General features: G+C 40.0%; 1 protein-coding gene across 7 annotated transcripts in view; it reads right to left on the bottom strand.

Annotated features, from left to right (window-relative positions):
- Positions 1 to 18574, bottom strand: part of MAP4K3 (mitogen-activated protein kinase kinase kinase kinase 3) — a 66939-nt gene that overhangs the window by 34039 nt on the left and 14326 nt on the right. For 4 of the 7 annotated variants that reach the window (XM_056853680.1, XM_056853674.1, XM_056853676.1 and 1 more), the window contains exons 5-15: positions 15069 to 15124; positions 14208 to 14255; positions 12648 to 12690; positions 11790 to 11862; positions 10846 to 10977; positions 9501 to 9563; positions 9333 to 9414; positions 8064 to 8174; positions 7135 to 7210; positions 6711 to 6769; positions 1898 to 1960 (exon numbers count right to left, since the gene is read on the bottom strand). In XM_056853680.1, coding sequence (XP_056709658.1) covers positions 1898 to 1960; positions 6711 to 6769; positions 7135 to 7210; positions 8064 to 8174; positions 9333 to 9414; positions 9501 to 9563; positions 10846 to 10977; positions 11790 to 11862; positions 12648 to 12690; positions 14208 to 14255; positions 15069 to 15124 — 806 coding nt within the window. The remainder of the gene's footprint in view (positions 1 to 1897; positions 1961 to 6710; positions 6770 to 7134; positions 7211 to 8063; positions 8175 to 9332; positions 9415 to 9500; positions 9564 to 10845; positions 10978 to 11789; positions 11863 to 12647; positions 12691 to 14207; positions 14256 to 15068; positions 15125 to 18574) is intronic. The other 3 variants (XM_056853677.1, XM_056853679.1, XM_056853678.1) reach the window with 1 other exon arrangement.

Genomic DNA, 18574 nt, shown 5'->3' with positions numbered 1-18574 from the left:
TAACACTGAAGAACACTGAAGAACAGAGAGACAGTGTTCTTCAGTGATACTCCTCTGAAGATGCCTGCCACAGCTGCTGGTGAAACGTCAGGAAAGAAAATACCAAGACCATGGTCACACAGCCCGGATAACCTACAAGAACCGATGAACTCTGACCATGAAAGCCTTTGACAATATACTAATGTTTGTTCCATGATATATTCCATACATTGCTATAGGCACATGCCATGTCAAGAATACAACCACCGTTCTAACCATTCCTGTTGGTGTATAGAACACTTATGCCGTAACTCTGAAGAAACCATTACAAACCCTGTCTCTGCAAGCCAAGCTAAACACAGAACCCAAATCAGTTCATTTTGTATTCCAGGCAGGCACTCTTCTAGGCTCACACACAATTCAGTGCACAATGTCTAAACACAAGGATTAAAGATTACGGCTTGGAATGTGTTAGCAATGTTCCAATGACAACTCTCTTTCCAGGGTAGTAATCACGATAAAGCTTTCTGAAACTGTGAAGGAACTGAAGAAACCAGGTACTTATCTAAAGGACAAGCCTGTCTCACACTTTTAACTCTTCTCTTTAACTGTACTCACAGTGCTGTAACGTATTTGGCAAAAAAGCCAAGTATGAGCTTTCTACTGAGCAAGCTAATGTTTGTAAACTCAATGCACATTATGTTCAGTCAGATGACCATATAATATGTTAACTACATGTTATGCGGTCTTCTGTGATTAAGGTGATTGTTTCCCTTGCAAAAAAACATTACTATAAGCTTTGCCAAAAAGCACAGGCAGAGACAAGACCAAAAAAAAAAGTCTGCTATGATGACAAAAAATTAATGTTGCAGGAGTTTCTTAGGAGATGGCTAAGAAAAGATGGTCTGGAACTGTTCCCACAGGCCAGCTGGAAGGCAACATTCAGCAGAGATACTGGATCTTAACGTGCCATGGATAAAATCATCAACCTGCATCAAAACGGAAATATCGGCCCATTGGGAGCCATGGTTGCTTTTGATATACTGAGTGGAGAAATCCTCTTAACAATAAATTATTATTTCTTGGTGGAACTGATTACTTCAGAAAAGTAGGAGGCAATGAATAAGAAAAAATACATTTATATGACTTAAGAAACAAGGGCGGGAGCAGCTCTGAAATACAGCACAGTTTAGTGTTCAAAGCAAAAAAAAAAAAAAAAAAGACTTAGCAGTTGAATCCAAAAGTCCCACGAAGGCAACTTTCCTGCCTCCTGCACTCATGATGTGCTGCCCTTGGGTTTCATACCCCCCCCCAAGAGCTCTCAGTGCAATGTGCGGGGGGTGGGGCTGAAATAGGAAGAACTGGTAAAACTGCTCTTCTCTACTAAGGGACCCTTCCGTCATTAGAAAACAATCACTGGATACAGCCCTAAGCCTGCAGTTACTTTTCAGTGTTCTCGGCAGTACTCATTGTTCTATCGTTACATACTAATATTTCAGATAACATGTTGCCAGATTAAATACAGAAGCAGTAATTAAACACTATTTTCTTCACAGTGCTGTTTACCACGCTGGCCAACTTTATATAGTGCCTTCCGTTTTATTTATGTGCTCAAGATTCTTAATAATCATAGACATGCTATATAAATAACACAGCTAACACTTTACTGCTCCTTACAAAATTTTAGAACAACTTTTTGGGAGATTACAAAACTCACTTTGAAGAATGTGTCAGAGTACAGAACTAACAATGCATTCTTACATTGAGTAATTTTATTGCTAAAGTATGTGTGGAGTTTAGCACATACTTTTCTGCAGATGACAAAAGAAGCGTGGCCACTGAGCAAAATACATTTAACTTTGAACAAAACAAAAGACAAAAACACAAACACTGAAAGAAAAGCAATAGATGAAAATACCAGATTAGATCTTGCAGTGTAGTATATTTCTTCTGAACTGTCCAAAAAATCGTTACTGGCGTGCTGTTCATCAGACAAAGACCAGAAACTCAAGTTAATTACTGAAAAGCATCTATGTACAATGGAGACAGATCACGATGGGTAGCTGTGTTAGTCTGTCTACTGCAGTAAAAAAGCACAAGAGTCCAGTAGCGCCTTAAAGACTAACAAAATTTCTGACAGGGTATGAGCTTTCATGAGTCAAGGCTCACTTCTTCAGGTATCTGAAGAAGTGAGCTGAGACTCACAAAAGCTCATACCCTGTCAGAAATTTTGTTAGTCTTTAAAGTGCTACTGGGACATTTTTTATTTGATTTAATTTATTAGATTTATAGGCCGCCCTTTCCTGGACAAAGCCAGGCTCAGAGTAGCTAACAACACTTTAAAACAATTTTAAAATAGTTCATACTTGACATAAAATGTTAACAGTAAAACTAGGCGTCTTAATATATCTATACTCATACCAATAACATAGCAGTTACACCATTTGCGTGCACATAGCAGAGGCAGAAAAAAGAGGGGGGGAAGGGAGGCCGGCCAGATGGAATACCGTTGCTGTCCTCAACCAAAGGCTTGGCGGAACAGCTTAGTTTTACAGGCCCTGTGGAACTGCTTTAAGTCCCCGGGGCCCGAATTTCATTGGGCATGGTATTCCACCAGGCCGGGGCCAGAGCCAAAAAGGCCCTGGCCATGATTGAGGAATGCCGGAATTTTTTGGGTCAGGGATCACCAGTAGATGTTCTCCAGCTGAGCAAAGCGCTCTTTGGGGTGTGTAGCAGGAGAGGTGGTCCCGCAGGTATGACAGTTCCAAGATAGGTGGGTCTGCCATTATTATTAAATAAAGTTTCTAGAGGTTTGTATAGCATAGCGTTTGGATTAGTTCAGCCTTTAGCAATGCAACATTGACTTAAGAGCAAAAAATACAAGGACCAGAAAAACAAAACTACATTTATAATTGACATTCATCTTTATCCATTTCAAATTTTCCTGCCTTATTTTGCATACCAGTTTACAACAGAGGATCTGACATTCTTCCCAGAATATTGCAGCATGGGGACCTATCCATTCCTTTAATATCACATTTTATAATATTGAAGAAGCTTTGTGTACTGCGTCCCCATGGATACTTTAATTAGAAGAACTTCTTCATCCTTCTGAGGATTATCAACCACCTTCAGACTGCCTTCAAATCAGAGCCAACTACGAAAGTTGCAAAAATCATTGTAGCAGCTGTGATTTAACACCATTCACATTAAATTTGGTCTTAGTGAATAACAAATGGTTGTATTTCCTAGGTATCTAATGTATAGGATTTCACAGCAACTGCCTTCAATGGCTTTGACAGGGTCGCTTGTACTCTAAAACAAGGAACCAGACTAACAACAAATAAGTATATTTATTGCAGGGCAACGTGCTTCCAAGCTGGCTTCTGACGGGTTATAGAAGTCCTCCCATATTAATGGCAAGTGGAGCGTGAGCCAAATGCTAAAATCAAAATTGTTACAGAAGTTATAAGGTATGGCCAGGACCCAACAGAGCTGTAAAACTATTTCTGCAAGCCCAAAATGAACCTGTTTTTCTCAAACTGCAAAACATCAAGAGACGTGTAAAACTGAGTTAGAAAGTGTCATACAGTCACTTTTTGAAACAAAACTTTTTGCCTCCTGATTTGATGGGAAGAATCATTCATCAATCAGGATGTTCCCCGCTCTGGAAGCGTAACATTTTGCACGTTAAGTCAACCAATATCAATGCAGGCAGCCCAACAGGTGGTGGTGGTGGGGATCAGCATAGGAGTTGGCGAGACCTCTGCGCTGGTATAGTGCCACTTGTGCTGGCTAAAATGGCACAAATGCCCGCATGGGGCACTGGTTCTGGGGAGCTGTGTGGCAGCATGAGCCTCAGGCAGCGTTTTCCTGGCATAGAGGCTTGCACCGGAGTCAAAGGGGGGGATCCTGGGGGAGGAGCTGACTTTAGTCAGCTCCCTATGCCCCTTTGGCCAGGGAATGCCTCTTTTTGCAGGCACTGGGTTATGCCTGCAAATAAGGCAGGCTTAGCCCCGTGGAACTCAATGGGAAGTTCCATGGGGTTTTCTCAAAAAGTGCATTTTCAGCTTGCTGTGTCTGGCAGCAAGCCACTTACAAACTTGTAAGATTGCGGAGTTAAAACTTGTAGCTACATGTGAACTAGGAGCACAGGAACATCCAACCCAATAGTCTACAGTCACACTGGAATTTTGTCCCTCACTGTCTCAGGACAAATCTTCAACCATTTCTCATATGTGCAAAATCCGTTCCTGCGAGAAGTCTGGGCTCAGGCTTTAAAACTACAAAAAAAATATTGATAGGCTATGTCTTAATGCAAGTGATATTTTTACCCATCTCCATTCTCCCCAGCCTTCAACAAGACTATATGCAATATGAAAGCCGGAATGCAGTAAATACTGAACTCCCTGACATCACGGATGATACACAGAACTTGTTCAAAAGAACTAACCAAGTGACTAAGAAAACCACAGAGGACCTTCAAGATAAATAATAATTTTAGCAAAGATGAAGCATTTAGAAAGAAGGAAACAGAGTGCAAAAACAAGACGCATGAAAACAGGGACACCATTCAGTGTGAAAACAAGACAGATGCTAAATTAAAAGGGGTGGACCTAATTGTCCCATGTACAGAATAAAATAACAAGAAGGATTTTTCTGCCTTCCTGGCAGGGCCACTTACTGAACAACAGGGGATGGGATGGGGAATATGTAAGTTGCCTAGTGATCACTTACCGGTTATAAATCATGGAGTAAAGCAAGAGAGAAAATGTACATTTGAGTACAAAATTCTAACACCAGCTATTGATTCAGGTGCTCAAGAATTACTGCCAACCAAGAATTATGAGCCTATTCTAACCAGTAACCACTAACTCTATAAGATTCTCCACCTCTTTGCTGGGCCCAACACAAAGAGAGTTATGCTAATCTACCAAAACTGACTATACACATTCAGAGTAGAATTATTCTATTTATAGATTAGTAGGAGTCTCTTGGTAGTATCCAAAGAGATATTTACTTCTTCAAGAGGCTGAAGACTAGGGAGATGGACTAGCTGAAGATTGGATTGGATTCACTGAAGTGAGTGTTCTAGCAGCTAAGAGACACTTAAGCGTCAGCTTAAAAATGTACCGCTTGTGTTTCCCAAAGTATATGGAAAATACATGGAGACTGATTAAAATATGAAATTTTAACAGACTGGGACCTATGAACTGGTAAAGGAAGACACAGAGGTAGACATAGCCTGCTTTCTGCTTCCCAGAGCAGCTCCTTGTGATCTCTTTAAAAGCTGATGCTGAGAACTGGGGGAGCTTCATGAACAAAATGCCACGTGGCATGAGTGGTATGCAGCAAGGAGGCAGAATTGACAAAGTTGTCCCTCTCACTCTTGGCAAACAGAAAAGCTTGCTCTGCCAAGCTTCTTCTGCTATTGCTAGTGTTTGATAGCGACCAAACTGATTTAAACAGGGCTTACTTTTAGGTAACAGCAGAACAGAGCAAAGAGTCCAGCGGTACCTTAAAGACTAACAAAATTTCTGACAGGGTATGAGCTTATAGCTTGCCAGAAAGCTCACACCCTGCCAGATATTTTGTTAGTCTTTAAGGTGCTGCTGGACTCTTGCTCTTTTCTACTGCTACAGACCGACCAACATAGTTACGGTGATCTTTTAGGTAACAGTACTTCCGGTTGCCAACTGCTAGCCTATTGCTCTTGCTCCCTGTAGTTTAAATGCATTTCTTCTTGTCTTATTCTCAAGAAATCCAGCAAAACAGTGTTTCCCCCTTTCTTTCTGACATGTTTGTAATATTTGCAAAAACTGACAACAAAAGCCCCATCAATGCTCATTTCCCTGGGTTGAACAAAATTATTTCCCTCATGCAACCAACCTTCAAAACAGCTTATCACAGCTCCATAATTTTACTCTAAATTCCTCTAAATTGTTTTCAAGGAACTACATCAACAGTCCTTTATGCCCAATGAACTCGTATCTGGGTGACATGCAACATATTTTTAAAAAACCGATAGGAGGAACAGCAATTAATATAGGCAAGGGTCCGTTTCTTAGATATAATTGTCAGGAAGCTGAGACTATGCAGCCAACACACAAAACCCTGTCAATACATACGTACAGGATTTCAGGGCTACATGGTCATGATACTCAACAGCAAGCCCTCCTCATCTTATTGCATTAATCAAGTAGTTAAACATGGCAGCCCCAAAAGCTATAGAAAAAGAGGTCTGTTCAGAATAGACTTAACACATACCAGCTTAACATACCAAGTAACTGGAATATTGAGTTACTTTGGGGAGGAGATGTCATGGCTCAGAGGCAGAGCACATGCTTTGCATGCAGAAGGCCTCAGGTTCAATCCCTGGTATATTCAGTTAAAAAGATCTGATAGCTATTATTGGCAGCTGTTACTGGCAAAGAGTTTCTTTGCTTGTGACCCTGGATAACCGCTATCAGTATAGACACTGGTCTCCTTCCGTATAAGGCAGATTCTTATGTTACAACAATTCACAAGAATCAGTGAGTGACAAATCTAATGCTAGACATTTTATAAGGATTTTCCATAAAGGAAAATTACATCTACTTTTAAATGATTTGTACAAATGTGCACCATACAGAATGAAAAGCATGTCTCTTCCTCTATTGTACTAAAATGCATTTTTTCATAAGCTACACATTATAGTTGCACATAACAGAACATATACAGTTGTTACTCACAAACTCATGATGAGGTTCTGTCTCCTTTACTAAAGGTGGATCAAATTTTACTTGGCCAACTATTGAAGAGAATAAATAAAGTCAAGGATAAAGAAGGACAAAGTTGAAGGTTGGGTAACATGTGAAACATTTGACAGTTTAAAGATATAATAGCATAATTTTCTGCAGTTCTTCCCAATGTTTTCACCTCTGAAAGAGCAAGGATGTATGGCTGAGGGGGGAAAACACCACAGAACCAAGGCCAGCTTAAAGCAATAAGATTAGTTAACCTCTGTATAGGCTGAAATCTTTAAAAAAAACACAGTCAAGACAGGATGCCTAATCAAGGATGGGTAGCAAAGGCCCATTGTAGGCTATCAGCACTTGTGTGATTATGGAAGGTGTTCCCACCACAGTTAATTTTAAAATATGAGTACGTACTTACAATTTATTTCAGAGCGTGTTTTTTCTTCTCTCACATTCCTACTTGTTGAATGAATCCTGTGTGGCACAAGAAGAGGCTAAGGGGGAAAATACAGTTCAGACAGTGAACACAGCTGCTGCCAACTTCTTAAAATACATTTTTGTAATTAATAATAAATATTACTATAAAACAGATATTTACTGGATATGCAACCTCTGCGATACGAGGGAGAAGTGCATCAAGCTGTTCCTATATAGAAGCGACAGTAGAAAAGCCCCCTTTCTATTAAGCAATTTCAAGGCTGAACTTATTTCAAAGAAAAAGGAGGTTCGCAGACACTTCTAAAGGTCAAATGAAGACTCTCCCTCCAGGAATCACATTAGTTCTTCAGAGAAAATCACATCTGGTAGAAAGTGTCCTTTACCTTACACAAAATTTATGTCCTTGGGAAATGAGCATTGGCAGACAGATGTCTCACCCCCTATGATTCTACTTATCTGTCAGTCCCTGACAGGAATTCATGCCTTTACCTCTGGTGTACACACACTCTAATATTACTACTGACCTTTGTCTACATCACACCATTAAATAAGACATTTTGAATATTTATATGCCCTCTTTCCCAAGCTTGAGGTGTTAATTTAAGAAGTACATAACCTTTAAAACTGTCAGTGACAACATAACACCACAACAAATGTTGCAGCTAGAAAACAGCAATTTAGAAGCAACTCCCTATCAAATCATCCCACAAAAGCTGACCCCAAAGAGATGGCTCTTACAAGCCAGATAATTCTGTGGGTATGAAAAACAGCTGCTACATTATTATATTTACAATTCGTCCACTCTATACAAAGATCAGAATTCCCTGACATATGGCAAAGGTGTTTTAGGTGTACATCAGTATATCTAATTGAAAAGATATTGCTGCTATAACCAAGCAGCATTCTTACCTCTGGATCTTCATCATCAAAATCATGGTAAGTGGAATGATCAGGATTACTCATTTTATCCAACAGTTCAATAGCAAGGGTTCGACTTAAAGGCTGTGTAATAAAAGGATGCTAAAATAGAAAGTGAAAAGAAGTGACATCAACATTTTGAATGTTTGTTGTGAACTGAGGCTTCTCAAACAATTTCTCAATGAGCTCCCTCAAAAAGACAGAAAAACTACATTCCACTCCCTCCAAGATTAGAAAAGACAGGCAGCATAGCCGCTGTGCTTGCTCCTCCTCCTCCTTTCACCTTGCCCCAGAAAGGCAGACTAAAGGAAGTGGCAGGAGCAGATCAACACCCAGCTACCAGATCTTTATGAGGAAGGAAAACAGGGGAGCAAAACAGATGTGGAAAATAAGGAATGTCCTATTGGCCTCCGCACCATAGTAACAGTGGTCCACCTGGACAAGTCAAACATATCAAGCTGCCTCAACCAAGTGTAGGGTTACCAGGCCTCTTGCTGATCACTGCCATTGAATGAGGCTGCTCTAAGTGGCAGCAGAAGAAAAAATATTTAAAACCCACCATAGTGTCCTCTATGCCAGTACGTACATCCGGGTATAATTCAGAAGTGACAATGGATAGAAGAAGAGTTGGTTTTTATATGCCAATTTTCTCTACCACTTAAGGGAGACTCAAACTGGCTTACAATCACCTTCCCTTCCTCTTCCCACAACAGGCACTCTGTGAGGTGGGTGAGGCTGAGAGAGCGTGACTTGCCCAAGATCAGCCAGCTGGCTTCATGTGTATGAGTGGGGAAACAAATCCAGTTCACCAGATTAGCCTCCGCCGCTTATGTGGCGAAGTGGGGAATGAAACCCGGTTCTCCAGATCAGACTCCACCGCTCCAAACCACAGCTCTTAACCACCACACCATGCTGGCTCCCATAGCTATAGAAATTGCTGGAAACTCTATGGTTTTACCAATACCTGGATTTATCACCTACTGTCACTTCTGGGTTGTACTTGGAAGTGACGTCGTAATGACAGCCCCAATGCCACACGCCCCTCCTCCAACTTCCTCGCCCCCCCCAACTTCCTCGCCCCCCCCCATTCTTCCACTGTGGCTAAGCACTTGCAGATGAAACAGGAGTAGTGCCTCACCTGAAGCTATCCAGACATCCTTTGGGAGGATCTCCTCATATGAAAAACATGGATATGTATTAAAATTAAAATAGTTAGGGCAATGATAAAGGAGTTATACAAAAGTGATAAAGGAGTCATACCTGTAGTAATTTTTCAGCTGTAGGTCTTTTTTTAGGATTCTTTGTAAGTGCCATTTTCACAAAATGATGGAAACTATTTGACCTTTAAAATGAAATTACAAATTATTATTTTTTAAATGTTCAGTGAACACCATGAATGTTATGCAACTGAATTGCCAAGGTATTTACCATTTCATTTTGTCCTTTAGTTTGGGAGGCTGAAAGTTGCTTTTCGTCATTAAGAAGAGTGCTCTGAAAATTAAGAACAGTTGTAGCTTGTATTTTAAGAACTATAAAAATCCAATAGTGGTGATGTATAAGTGTTCAGTTGGAAAGCTCAAAAATTGCCACTGGACAATGGACTATTTAGGTGGACACAACAGAATAAAAGTGTGTATTGATCAACATGAAAATTTAAAAGAGAGGGCAATCTCTTTTCTCCCTCTTTTTCGACATTAAAAAGTCTTCAATGCCTAGGGTGGCTGACACATTTATAAGCTTCTAGCTATTTATTAGGTACTAGAACTCTAAAGTAATAAAGTTGAATAATTACACAGCTTTTTCCAGTTCTTTAACTTTCCAGTTCTTTAAAAAATAAAGGTATTTTTATATAATATATATATAAAATATATAAACAGATATAAAATAAAGGTGATATAAAAACCAAAACAAGCCTTTAGTAGTGCATTTATCAAAGCATGACTAGAGACCAGGCATTTTCTGTGGTGGCACCTAACCTATGGCTTGTTGTGGTGGCACCTCACCCCTCTGATGCTTGCCTAGTGCTACTTTAGTGTATTTCAGGCACCTGGCCAAAACATCTTTTTAACTTAGGCTTTTAATTAGAGGTTTTATCTTTCCAGCTGTTCTGTGGTCTGCTCCTGGTCTGAGGATGCTTTATAGATCATTTATATGATATTTATGTCCCCAAGCTTGATTTATTGGCTTGTTTTTATATTGGCAACTTATTATTTTAACTGTAAGCCACCTCACAGCAGGACTTTGAAGAGTTGGCACAGAAATCTCCTAAATAAATAAATGGTGCCCTGACTAAGACAAATAGTGAGAGGATCTCCTCCTGCATTTGGTCCCACAGAAGAAGAAAAAGGTGCTGGATACTCAGCTCTCCTTGAAGGATCAGTGACTAGTTTTTGAGCACACAACTGCTAACATATTTTGGTGTCTTTAATACTACTGATCATCTTTTTGGGGAAAAATGAGAGGACCCCAAATTTTCCAAATCAGTGAAGGGACACAGATGCTTGGCATAGCCAGCTTTAATACAGGCAGTCACTTATTTAAGCTGGTCTCTCTTTCCCCTTCATTTCTCATTCATGACAGTTGTCAACACTGATCACCACTAGGCCTCAATTAAATGGGAAAGGAAGCAGAGATCTGTGTGTTTGTGGGGAGGGTTTCTGAGGCCCAGGGTTGATGTATTGTTCTCATTAAGAAAAGCTGAAAGTTCCGTTCTATGATAATCAATTTGCTTTAAATGTTGCCTAAGCTTTGCAGCCTTACATAAATTACCAACCTCATTGGATGCAAGTCAAACATAGGAGGCTGAAGTTCTGCAAGTTCTATAGCAGTTATTCCAACAGCCCAGAGATCACAAAGTTGATTATATCCACCTTTCCTTTCAACTGCAGCAACTTCAGGGGCCATCCTAAAAATATGAGAACATAGTTGGGAAAAAAATACTGTCTAATTCCTATACTTTGAAAAACATGCAGTCCAAAAACCTTTCAAGAAATGTTGGTGCTAATTCTCTTTTAGTTCATTGCATTTTTAATTAAGCATGTTCAACGGCTGGAAACATTGCAGGGTCACATATCTCAATGCTCTGTCAGGTCTTCCTCTCACTTGACTTATATCTGCCAACTTCTCAACCAGCAGGTGTAGATGCACCTTAATAGCAGCCTAATGTGCAGACATGAACTGCTATTAAAGACACAACAGACCAGACTGGATGGCCGGGGGGCGGGGGAAGGAGGACTGGCAACATTTGTCCCAAGCACGTTTGTATTTTACTTTATTGCCACCAATTCACATCTGACTTATGGTGCTCCCTGGTGGAGTTTTGAAGGCAAGAGACAATCAGAGGTGGTTTGCCATTGCCTGCCTCCAAGTCACGACCCTGGTATTCCTTGGAGGGGCATCCAAATACTTGCCAGAGTCAACCCTGCTTAGCTTCTGAAATCTGAGGAGATCTAGGCCAAGAATATGTAAAAATTGAGGCACAGTTCAGCTTCACCCCTCCCACCCAAACCCTTTGAAATGTAAAGGAGTAAAAAGAAAAAGTTCAGACCATTTTAGATTCTGTCATCCCAATCCAGCAGATCCCCCTATGAAAACTCCTGTGTGCCTAAAAGATTTTTTAATCTGCTTCAATTGAGGGATCAACTCTGGGTTTGCTTCCTCTTAACTTCAGGAATATTATGAGTGCTGTTGTATTAATGAATAAATTTAAAAAGTTACCAATATGGAGTTCCAATGAAAGATTTCCTTTTGGCAATTGTAGCTGTTATTTGTGCTGCTACTCCAAAATCAGCTACAAAAGATGGACGACAATGAGTCATTTAACCACTTATGATAATGAATGGAACAGTTACAATTTTGTATAGTCAAAACAGTAATAAACTATGACAAATTTTGAAAGCTTTTATGGTATTATTTATGTATTTTGCTCTAATCATTTTATCCTGAGACAATTACATCTGTAAAGAAGAGACACAGAAAACCATTTCTTCTTAATTCCTACACAGTCTCTTCATTGTCAATGGGATGTCTTACAGCCTGCTCCGTTTCTACTTTAAGTTATGTCTTGCAGTAGCCAAATACTTCATGAAAGGCTGCATGTGTGTTAAAATTAAATGCTGGTAACAATCCAAAGTGGCTAGAAGCATATATGAATGAAAAAATGTGCATATAAGCAGATCCATACACTATTCAGCACAGCACTTCTGACAGCAGAAGAGTGCAAGACATCATTTTTAAACTGAAGAGCAGCTTGCCTCTGAGAAAATCCTTGTTGTAAGTACTTCGAACTTCCTTGAATAGTACACCAGATGAAGTTCTGCAAATGGTTTGCAGGCTACCACTACCCTTACCCAAAACCACACATTTAATTAATACTAGGTGATTCCCACCAACGGGAATGATTCCCAATGGGAATGATTCCCACCAATGCCTTTTGCATTGGTAGGCCAAGCCTTGAGCTAGTAGATGTGCCACCCTTAGCTGAGCAGATTGGTAATACACAGATCAATGCTGAATTGTAAACAACAGAAAGTGAACAATCTATGAAATATACAAACGTGATCAGAAGATGCTTACCTAATTTCACATGGCCATTATCAGTTAAAAGAATATTTGCTCCCTTTAAGGGAAAATAACAACATACAGTGTTTAGATTTAAATGTTCTTTCAACTATTAAAACTAACAAACTCTACAAATACATTCTTAAAGTATTTTCAAAACTTTAAGAGGGGGTTTTCATGGTCAGAGTTCATTGGTTCTTGTAGGTTATCCAGGCTGTGTGACCGTAGTCTTGGTATTTTCTTTCCTGACGTTTCGCCAGCAGCTGTGGCAGGCATCTTCAGAGGAGTAACACTGAAGGACAGAGGAGTATCTTCAGAGGAGTAACACTGAAGTAACACTGTCCTTCAGTGTTACTCCTCTGAAGATGCCTGCCACAGCTGCTGGCGAAACGTCAGGAAAGAAAATACCAAGACCACGGTCACACAGCCCGGATAACCTACAAGAACCAATTTAAGAGGGGGAATTGACAAAAACTTCCCTCTCCGCCTCCACAGATGGAAAAGCAGTTGTTGAGCCAAAAGAATGGCACTTTAGGATCCAAAACAATATCTACAAACTTGATATGAAATAATAGCAAAGAATTAATTATAGAACAGCCAAGTCAATTATGAGAATGCATACCAAGTTTGGGAACATCACCACAGTTTCAAACTATTTCATTAGCGGAAAGGTGCATGGGCAACCAAACTCATGAGCAGATTTTACAATACCAAGATGTTCAAAACGAAGGGCAGGCTCTCAGGAAAAACAACAAATAGGCAAGGTCAGAATAACCTAAAATTATTTCAAAATCTTGAGAGTAAGTGTTTAACCAGCCAAATATGGAAGAAGCTGTGGCCAAGATATTATTATCTGTGCCAGTATCCCAAACACTAGGAGGTGAGCAATGGTATCATACTTATTTCATACTGCCAGACAACAAACAGTGGGATCCAGGGCATTGTGAGCAAGTACCACTTATGCAACTGGGCTTTTCTTTTGATCCTTCCTGCTATAGCTCTTGAGCTCCCAGAAAAGTTGCTCTGGGGGATCAGTAGATTCTCTGGGATGTGACACAGGAAGTTGCAGCTGGGAGGGGAAATGCATCTCCTTCTTACATAAGTGGAAGTGCCACCCACTTGCAACAGGGGATTCGTTACACCCCATGTTATGGTCTGGATCCAGTGGAAAATTTCTGCTGGTGGAAGGGGTGAGCAAATTTTGCCAATGCCTGCCTCCTGATGCAGATCTCCAGGTCTGCCTCTATACTCTTCCTGGGGGTCCCAAGGATCTTCCCCGACTCAAGAGCATCTTTGTGTTATCTACTGATGTGCAATGCTGGCAACACACAGTTACAGCAACCCTATACGTAACATTATTTCAGCAGAAGTAATGCTTCTAACTAAATAAGGAACTATTTTTCTCAGTACATCTTTTAAGATACTGCTTTTCATAGAAACCATTTCAGGTTATCCCAGTGAAAAAGAACTCCATTAAGATTCAAGACAGTTTTTCTAGTTCAGTTTACAAAAAATAACATTTTGAACAACTGGGAATTTTATTAATCAAGAAAAAAAATTAAAGAAAAGTCTTACCTTTATGTCTCTGTGCATTTTTCCTTTACTATGAAGATAATATAATCCCTACAGTGGAAAAAAAAAGCTGTTGTAATTAAAGAAGAGAGTATGTGTGTGTGTTTGGGTTTTTTTTTTTTTTTTTTGGTCTAGAAAAACCACAACAGATGGAAGAAACAAAGTTACATATCTGTGGCTGTCTCAATTTAAATTATTTGCATCAACATCACCGCAGAATCAACCCATGCTTGAAGTGGTGACAGAAGGAGAGAGGGATAAAACAGGAGTCACACAAGAGGGAGGAAAGCTTGTTCCCTCCTCTAAAGGCAAACGGGTAAAAACTGGCCACATTCAATACAGCGATAAGCATCACAGAAATATAAAGCTGCACTGAAGCCTGCAAGCCTAAGTGCACTGATGTAGAAATAAGTACCGCTCCTTCCAGGTAAACGTGTTAGGGAATTGGGTGCCAAACATTCTTTCCTTATTATATACTGGCTGTGTTAACACTTAAAAATAGTCAGAAGTACGCAGAATCTGTGACTAGAACAGCTCACCTTGTGCCTAAGAATCAAAGGCAAAGCCTCAGTTAACACAGGCATATATCTCTGAAGCACTCTAAGCCAAAACACACACACACACATATACATGGACAAATGAATAAGTTGCAGCACTGGTTTAAAAATAAAATAAAATGGTAACTAAGAACCAGATGAAAAACATTTTTAGGCACAGATAATACTGTAACAGAGCATCGTTAATGGTTACCTATAATTTACAGAAACCTGACATGCATCATTATCCAGGACAAATACCTGGTGTCTTATTTTTCCTCCAGATTATTCTACCCCAAAAGGCTGTTAATAGAAGAATTTTATTTACCTGTAGTGTTTCTCTGCTAACATAGGCAATCTGCTGTTCTGAAAGAGGGCCAGTCACTAGAAGAAACAATGCCAACACCCCAAAAAGAGAATTAGAATGCACAAGATAACAAATCTTTAACATCTTATTCAGATTTCATACTCTCTAATACACCCCAGATATGGGCAATTAACATTTCAGGCCTTGAAACAGAAGTTACCAGAAAGCAAGTGCCTCCTTAAATTTTGTTGGAAAGCAAAGCAAGCCCCAGAATTAAGATCACAACCCATGACTCAAAGAAGGTTCAAGGGACTAACATTCCAGTTTTATTCTGTTCAATTAATATCCAAACGTTGCCTTTGATGAAGGGTGAAAACTTACTGTCTCCATGAATTTATCTGTTTCTCCCTTCTCACCTTTTTAAAAAAGCACCTGAACGGGAATCTTTTTTGCTCTGTGAGTGCTTTTTAAGAACCATCTCTTATTTATTTTATCATTTATAACTTGCCTTTCAGTTATGTGCTCCCAAGACAGTTTACAGAGACAAGGTTACACACAATATGGCTAGAAGTTAACCCAACACTCCTGTTCTGGCTGCTGTTTGATGAAAGGGGCCTTGTTCTCTCTCCTTCTGGCTGATACAAGAATCTGATTTCCTGTACTTGGTTCCCTGTTAGAATATATTTTACTATCTGCTTTCCCCCCCTTTAAAATATGTTTCTACTGCATTTTTATCCTGCCTTCCCTCCATGTTCAGGGCAATGTACATGACTTCCCACTTCTCTATGTGTCCATGACAACAACCCTGCAACGTAGATTAGACTGAAAGCACACAACTGGCCTAAGGTCACCCAGAGAGCTTCATGGTAGAGTTGGTATCTGAACCTTCATCTGCCCGGTCCTAGTCTGAAACTCTAACCCCTGAAACCTCTAACACACTGGCTATCACTTCAGAGGGTAACTGTGTTGGTCTGCAGTAGAACAGCTAGATTTGCATCCAGTAGCACCTTAGAGACCAGCAAGATTTTTGGAGTATAAACTTTCAAGTCAAAGCTTCCTTTGTCAGATATCCAATGAAGGCATCCCTGAATCTCGAAGGTTTATACCCTGAAAATCTTGTTGGTTTCTAAGGTGCTACTGGACTCAAATCTAGGTGGCTATCATTTGAAATTTGTATGCAAGTTTATTGCAAATCTTTGAATATTGAATCTTATTTTATTTATTTTAGTTTTATTTTATTTCTATCCTGCTCTTTCCCAATGGGGTCAGACTCAGGGCGGCTAAAAATAGTACATTCATATATGATTATGTAAACATCATAAAACCTATATATGTCTATATTAAACAGTTAGAAGCCTGAACTACCTAAAAATTGTGCCTTAACAATAAAATCCCCCTTTATCCCCTAACAACAAAATCCCCTTTTATCCTCCTCCTATGGGTAAAAAAGATTTTTTAAAAAAAATTCTCCTTAATTTTATTTACAATTTGTCCAAGTGAATAAAATACAATCAAACAATACTACACTAGAATTGACAGCAATAAAATTTGGAAAATGCGATACAATAACTCATAAATAAAAGTTATAGCTTATATGTTATTTGCTGTAAAGGTCTTGGCGCAAATGAAATAGGTCAGATTTTTGTAACAGACAAAATAAACAACTCAGCATAAAAAATATGAAAAGCACTGGCTAGTGCACTTAAAAGGACTAAGACGTCTATTGTCTGGCATCCTAAGCCGTTGGCTTGCACTAACCACTGGGCTATTCAGAATTTTTTAAAAACTCAAACCAACAGCAGGGGACATAAAGCTCTAGTAGGGTCAAGCAGGGAGGCTAATTGATATAAAACCATTGCTGCCCTCAACCATGGGCTTGGTGGAACATCTCCATCTTACAGGCCCTGTGGAACTGAGCCAAGTCCCACAGGAGCCAGATCTCATTTGACAGAGAGTTCCACCAGGCCGGGGCTGAAAAAGCCCTGAATCTGGTTGAGGACAGCCAGATGTGTCTGGGGTACCTCAAGGCCCAGTTTGACACAGCCTCCAACAGGCTCGACAGGGTATCTGCTGGTGTGCTAGGTGGCCAGTACACCAACAAGACAGCCAAACACTCCTCAGCATCCCATTCAAGTCCTATACAATCCATGCCGGAGATCTCCGGGATGGAAATTGCCCTGAAGGAGAAAGACTCCAGAATGTGTATCACCACCACCACTCCAACCGTTTGTCTGAGACTGATGAAGGATCGCAAACCCAAGGGGGTCAGCTCTTTGAGGGCTATTGTTTCGCCCTCCTTCATCCAGGTCTCAGTCACACATACCAGGTCTACTTCATGTACTGTGAAGTAGCCCTTCTTATTATTTATGGACCTGGCATTACACAACATCAGTGTGGGAGAAGGGCTTAAATTCCTAACCCTACCATCATTGTATATTGGGATGGGACAGAAATTGGAAGGAGATTGAGCAATCCATATTTCAGTCTCCTTAGAGTACTCCAACAGTGGTCTGCCAGGAGAGGAAGGGTACTATGTAAAATACTACTCAAAGTTTACAATGTCCTTTATTATAACTTGAGTGCAATTAACTCAGTCTTTGCATACAGAGGCTCATTCTATCATATGCAAAATGAGATTTGAGTGAGAGGAGCTGAAATTAATTCTAGGTGATGGCAACACTGGCAGTTGTGACATCCAATTTAAATGGCCTATGAACTGTATAGGTATGCAGAGAAAAGAGCATACTGAATTCCTTTGGATTTCAACTAGTTGTCAATTTAATTCTTGAGGCTGGCCTGGTGTGACGAACAGCTTGGCAATGAATTAGAAGCAGAATATTTCAGTCTTTTTTTAAAAAGAGAGAAAAAAGGGGTTGGCAGCCAAAGTCAGTAGTGACAGGAAAGCATTAGCAGCCGACATCTGTTCAGCCACATACACATAATAAGATCATTTCCTCTCACACAGGTGGCACCATCTCAAGGGCATCCATCACAGCTTTAACAGGGAAACAAAGGAATGACTCGGCAGAAAGAAACAACACACCATATCTGTACAAGTCAAGGGCTCCTTTTCAGCAGGTGTCACAGAGATAACAAAAGCATCAGCAGAGCCAAGCTGTCATTCAGCTGTCAAAAATTCACACCTCAACACTTATGAAATTAAGACCAACTGTTGTGCAAGTGGAAAAACGGTTCCAAAATAATAAAAAGGTGAAGTTAGCAAGAACTGTAGCTAAGGCAATTTCTTCACACCAGGCCAAACCATACTGACTAACAAATCAGGCAATAACTGTTTGGCAGGGAGAGGCAGGTTATCCATTGAAGCATGGTTTAGTAACTATGGTGTGAATGTGACTTCTTTAGTATAAGTGGGGCCATGCCTTGTGATGTAACTGGCATACTCTTGGACAACAAACTTTAGCACACTAAAAATAGCATTGCATAACATGGTCAAGGCTTGAACAAGCTACCATGAAGTAATTTCAAATTAGCCCACAGTGGCCAAGTGGCTTATGCCACTAAAAGAA

This window comes from Euleptes europaea, chromosome 7 (genome assembly GCF_029931775.1).
Source record: "Euleptes europaea isolate rEulEur1 chromosome 7, rEulEur1.hap1, whole genome shotgun sequence".
Lineage (NCBI taxonomy): Eukaryota > Metazoa > Chordata > Lepidosauria > Squamata > Sphaerodactylidae > Euleptes > Euleptes europaea.
This window is presented reverse-complemented; position numbering and strand designations above follow the sequence as displayed.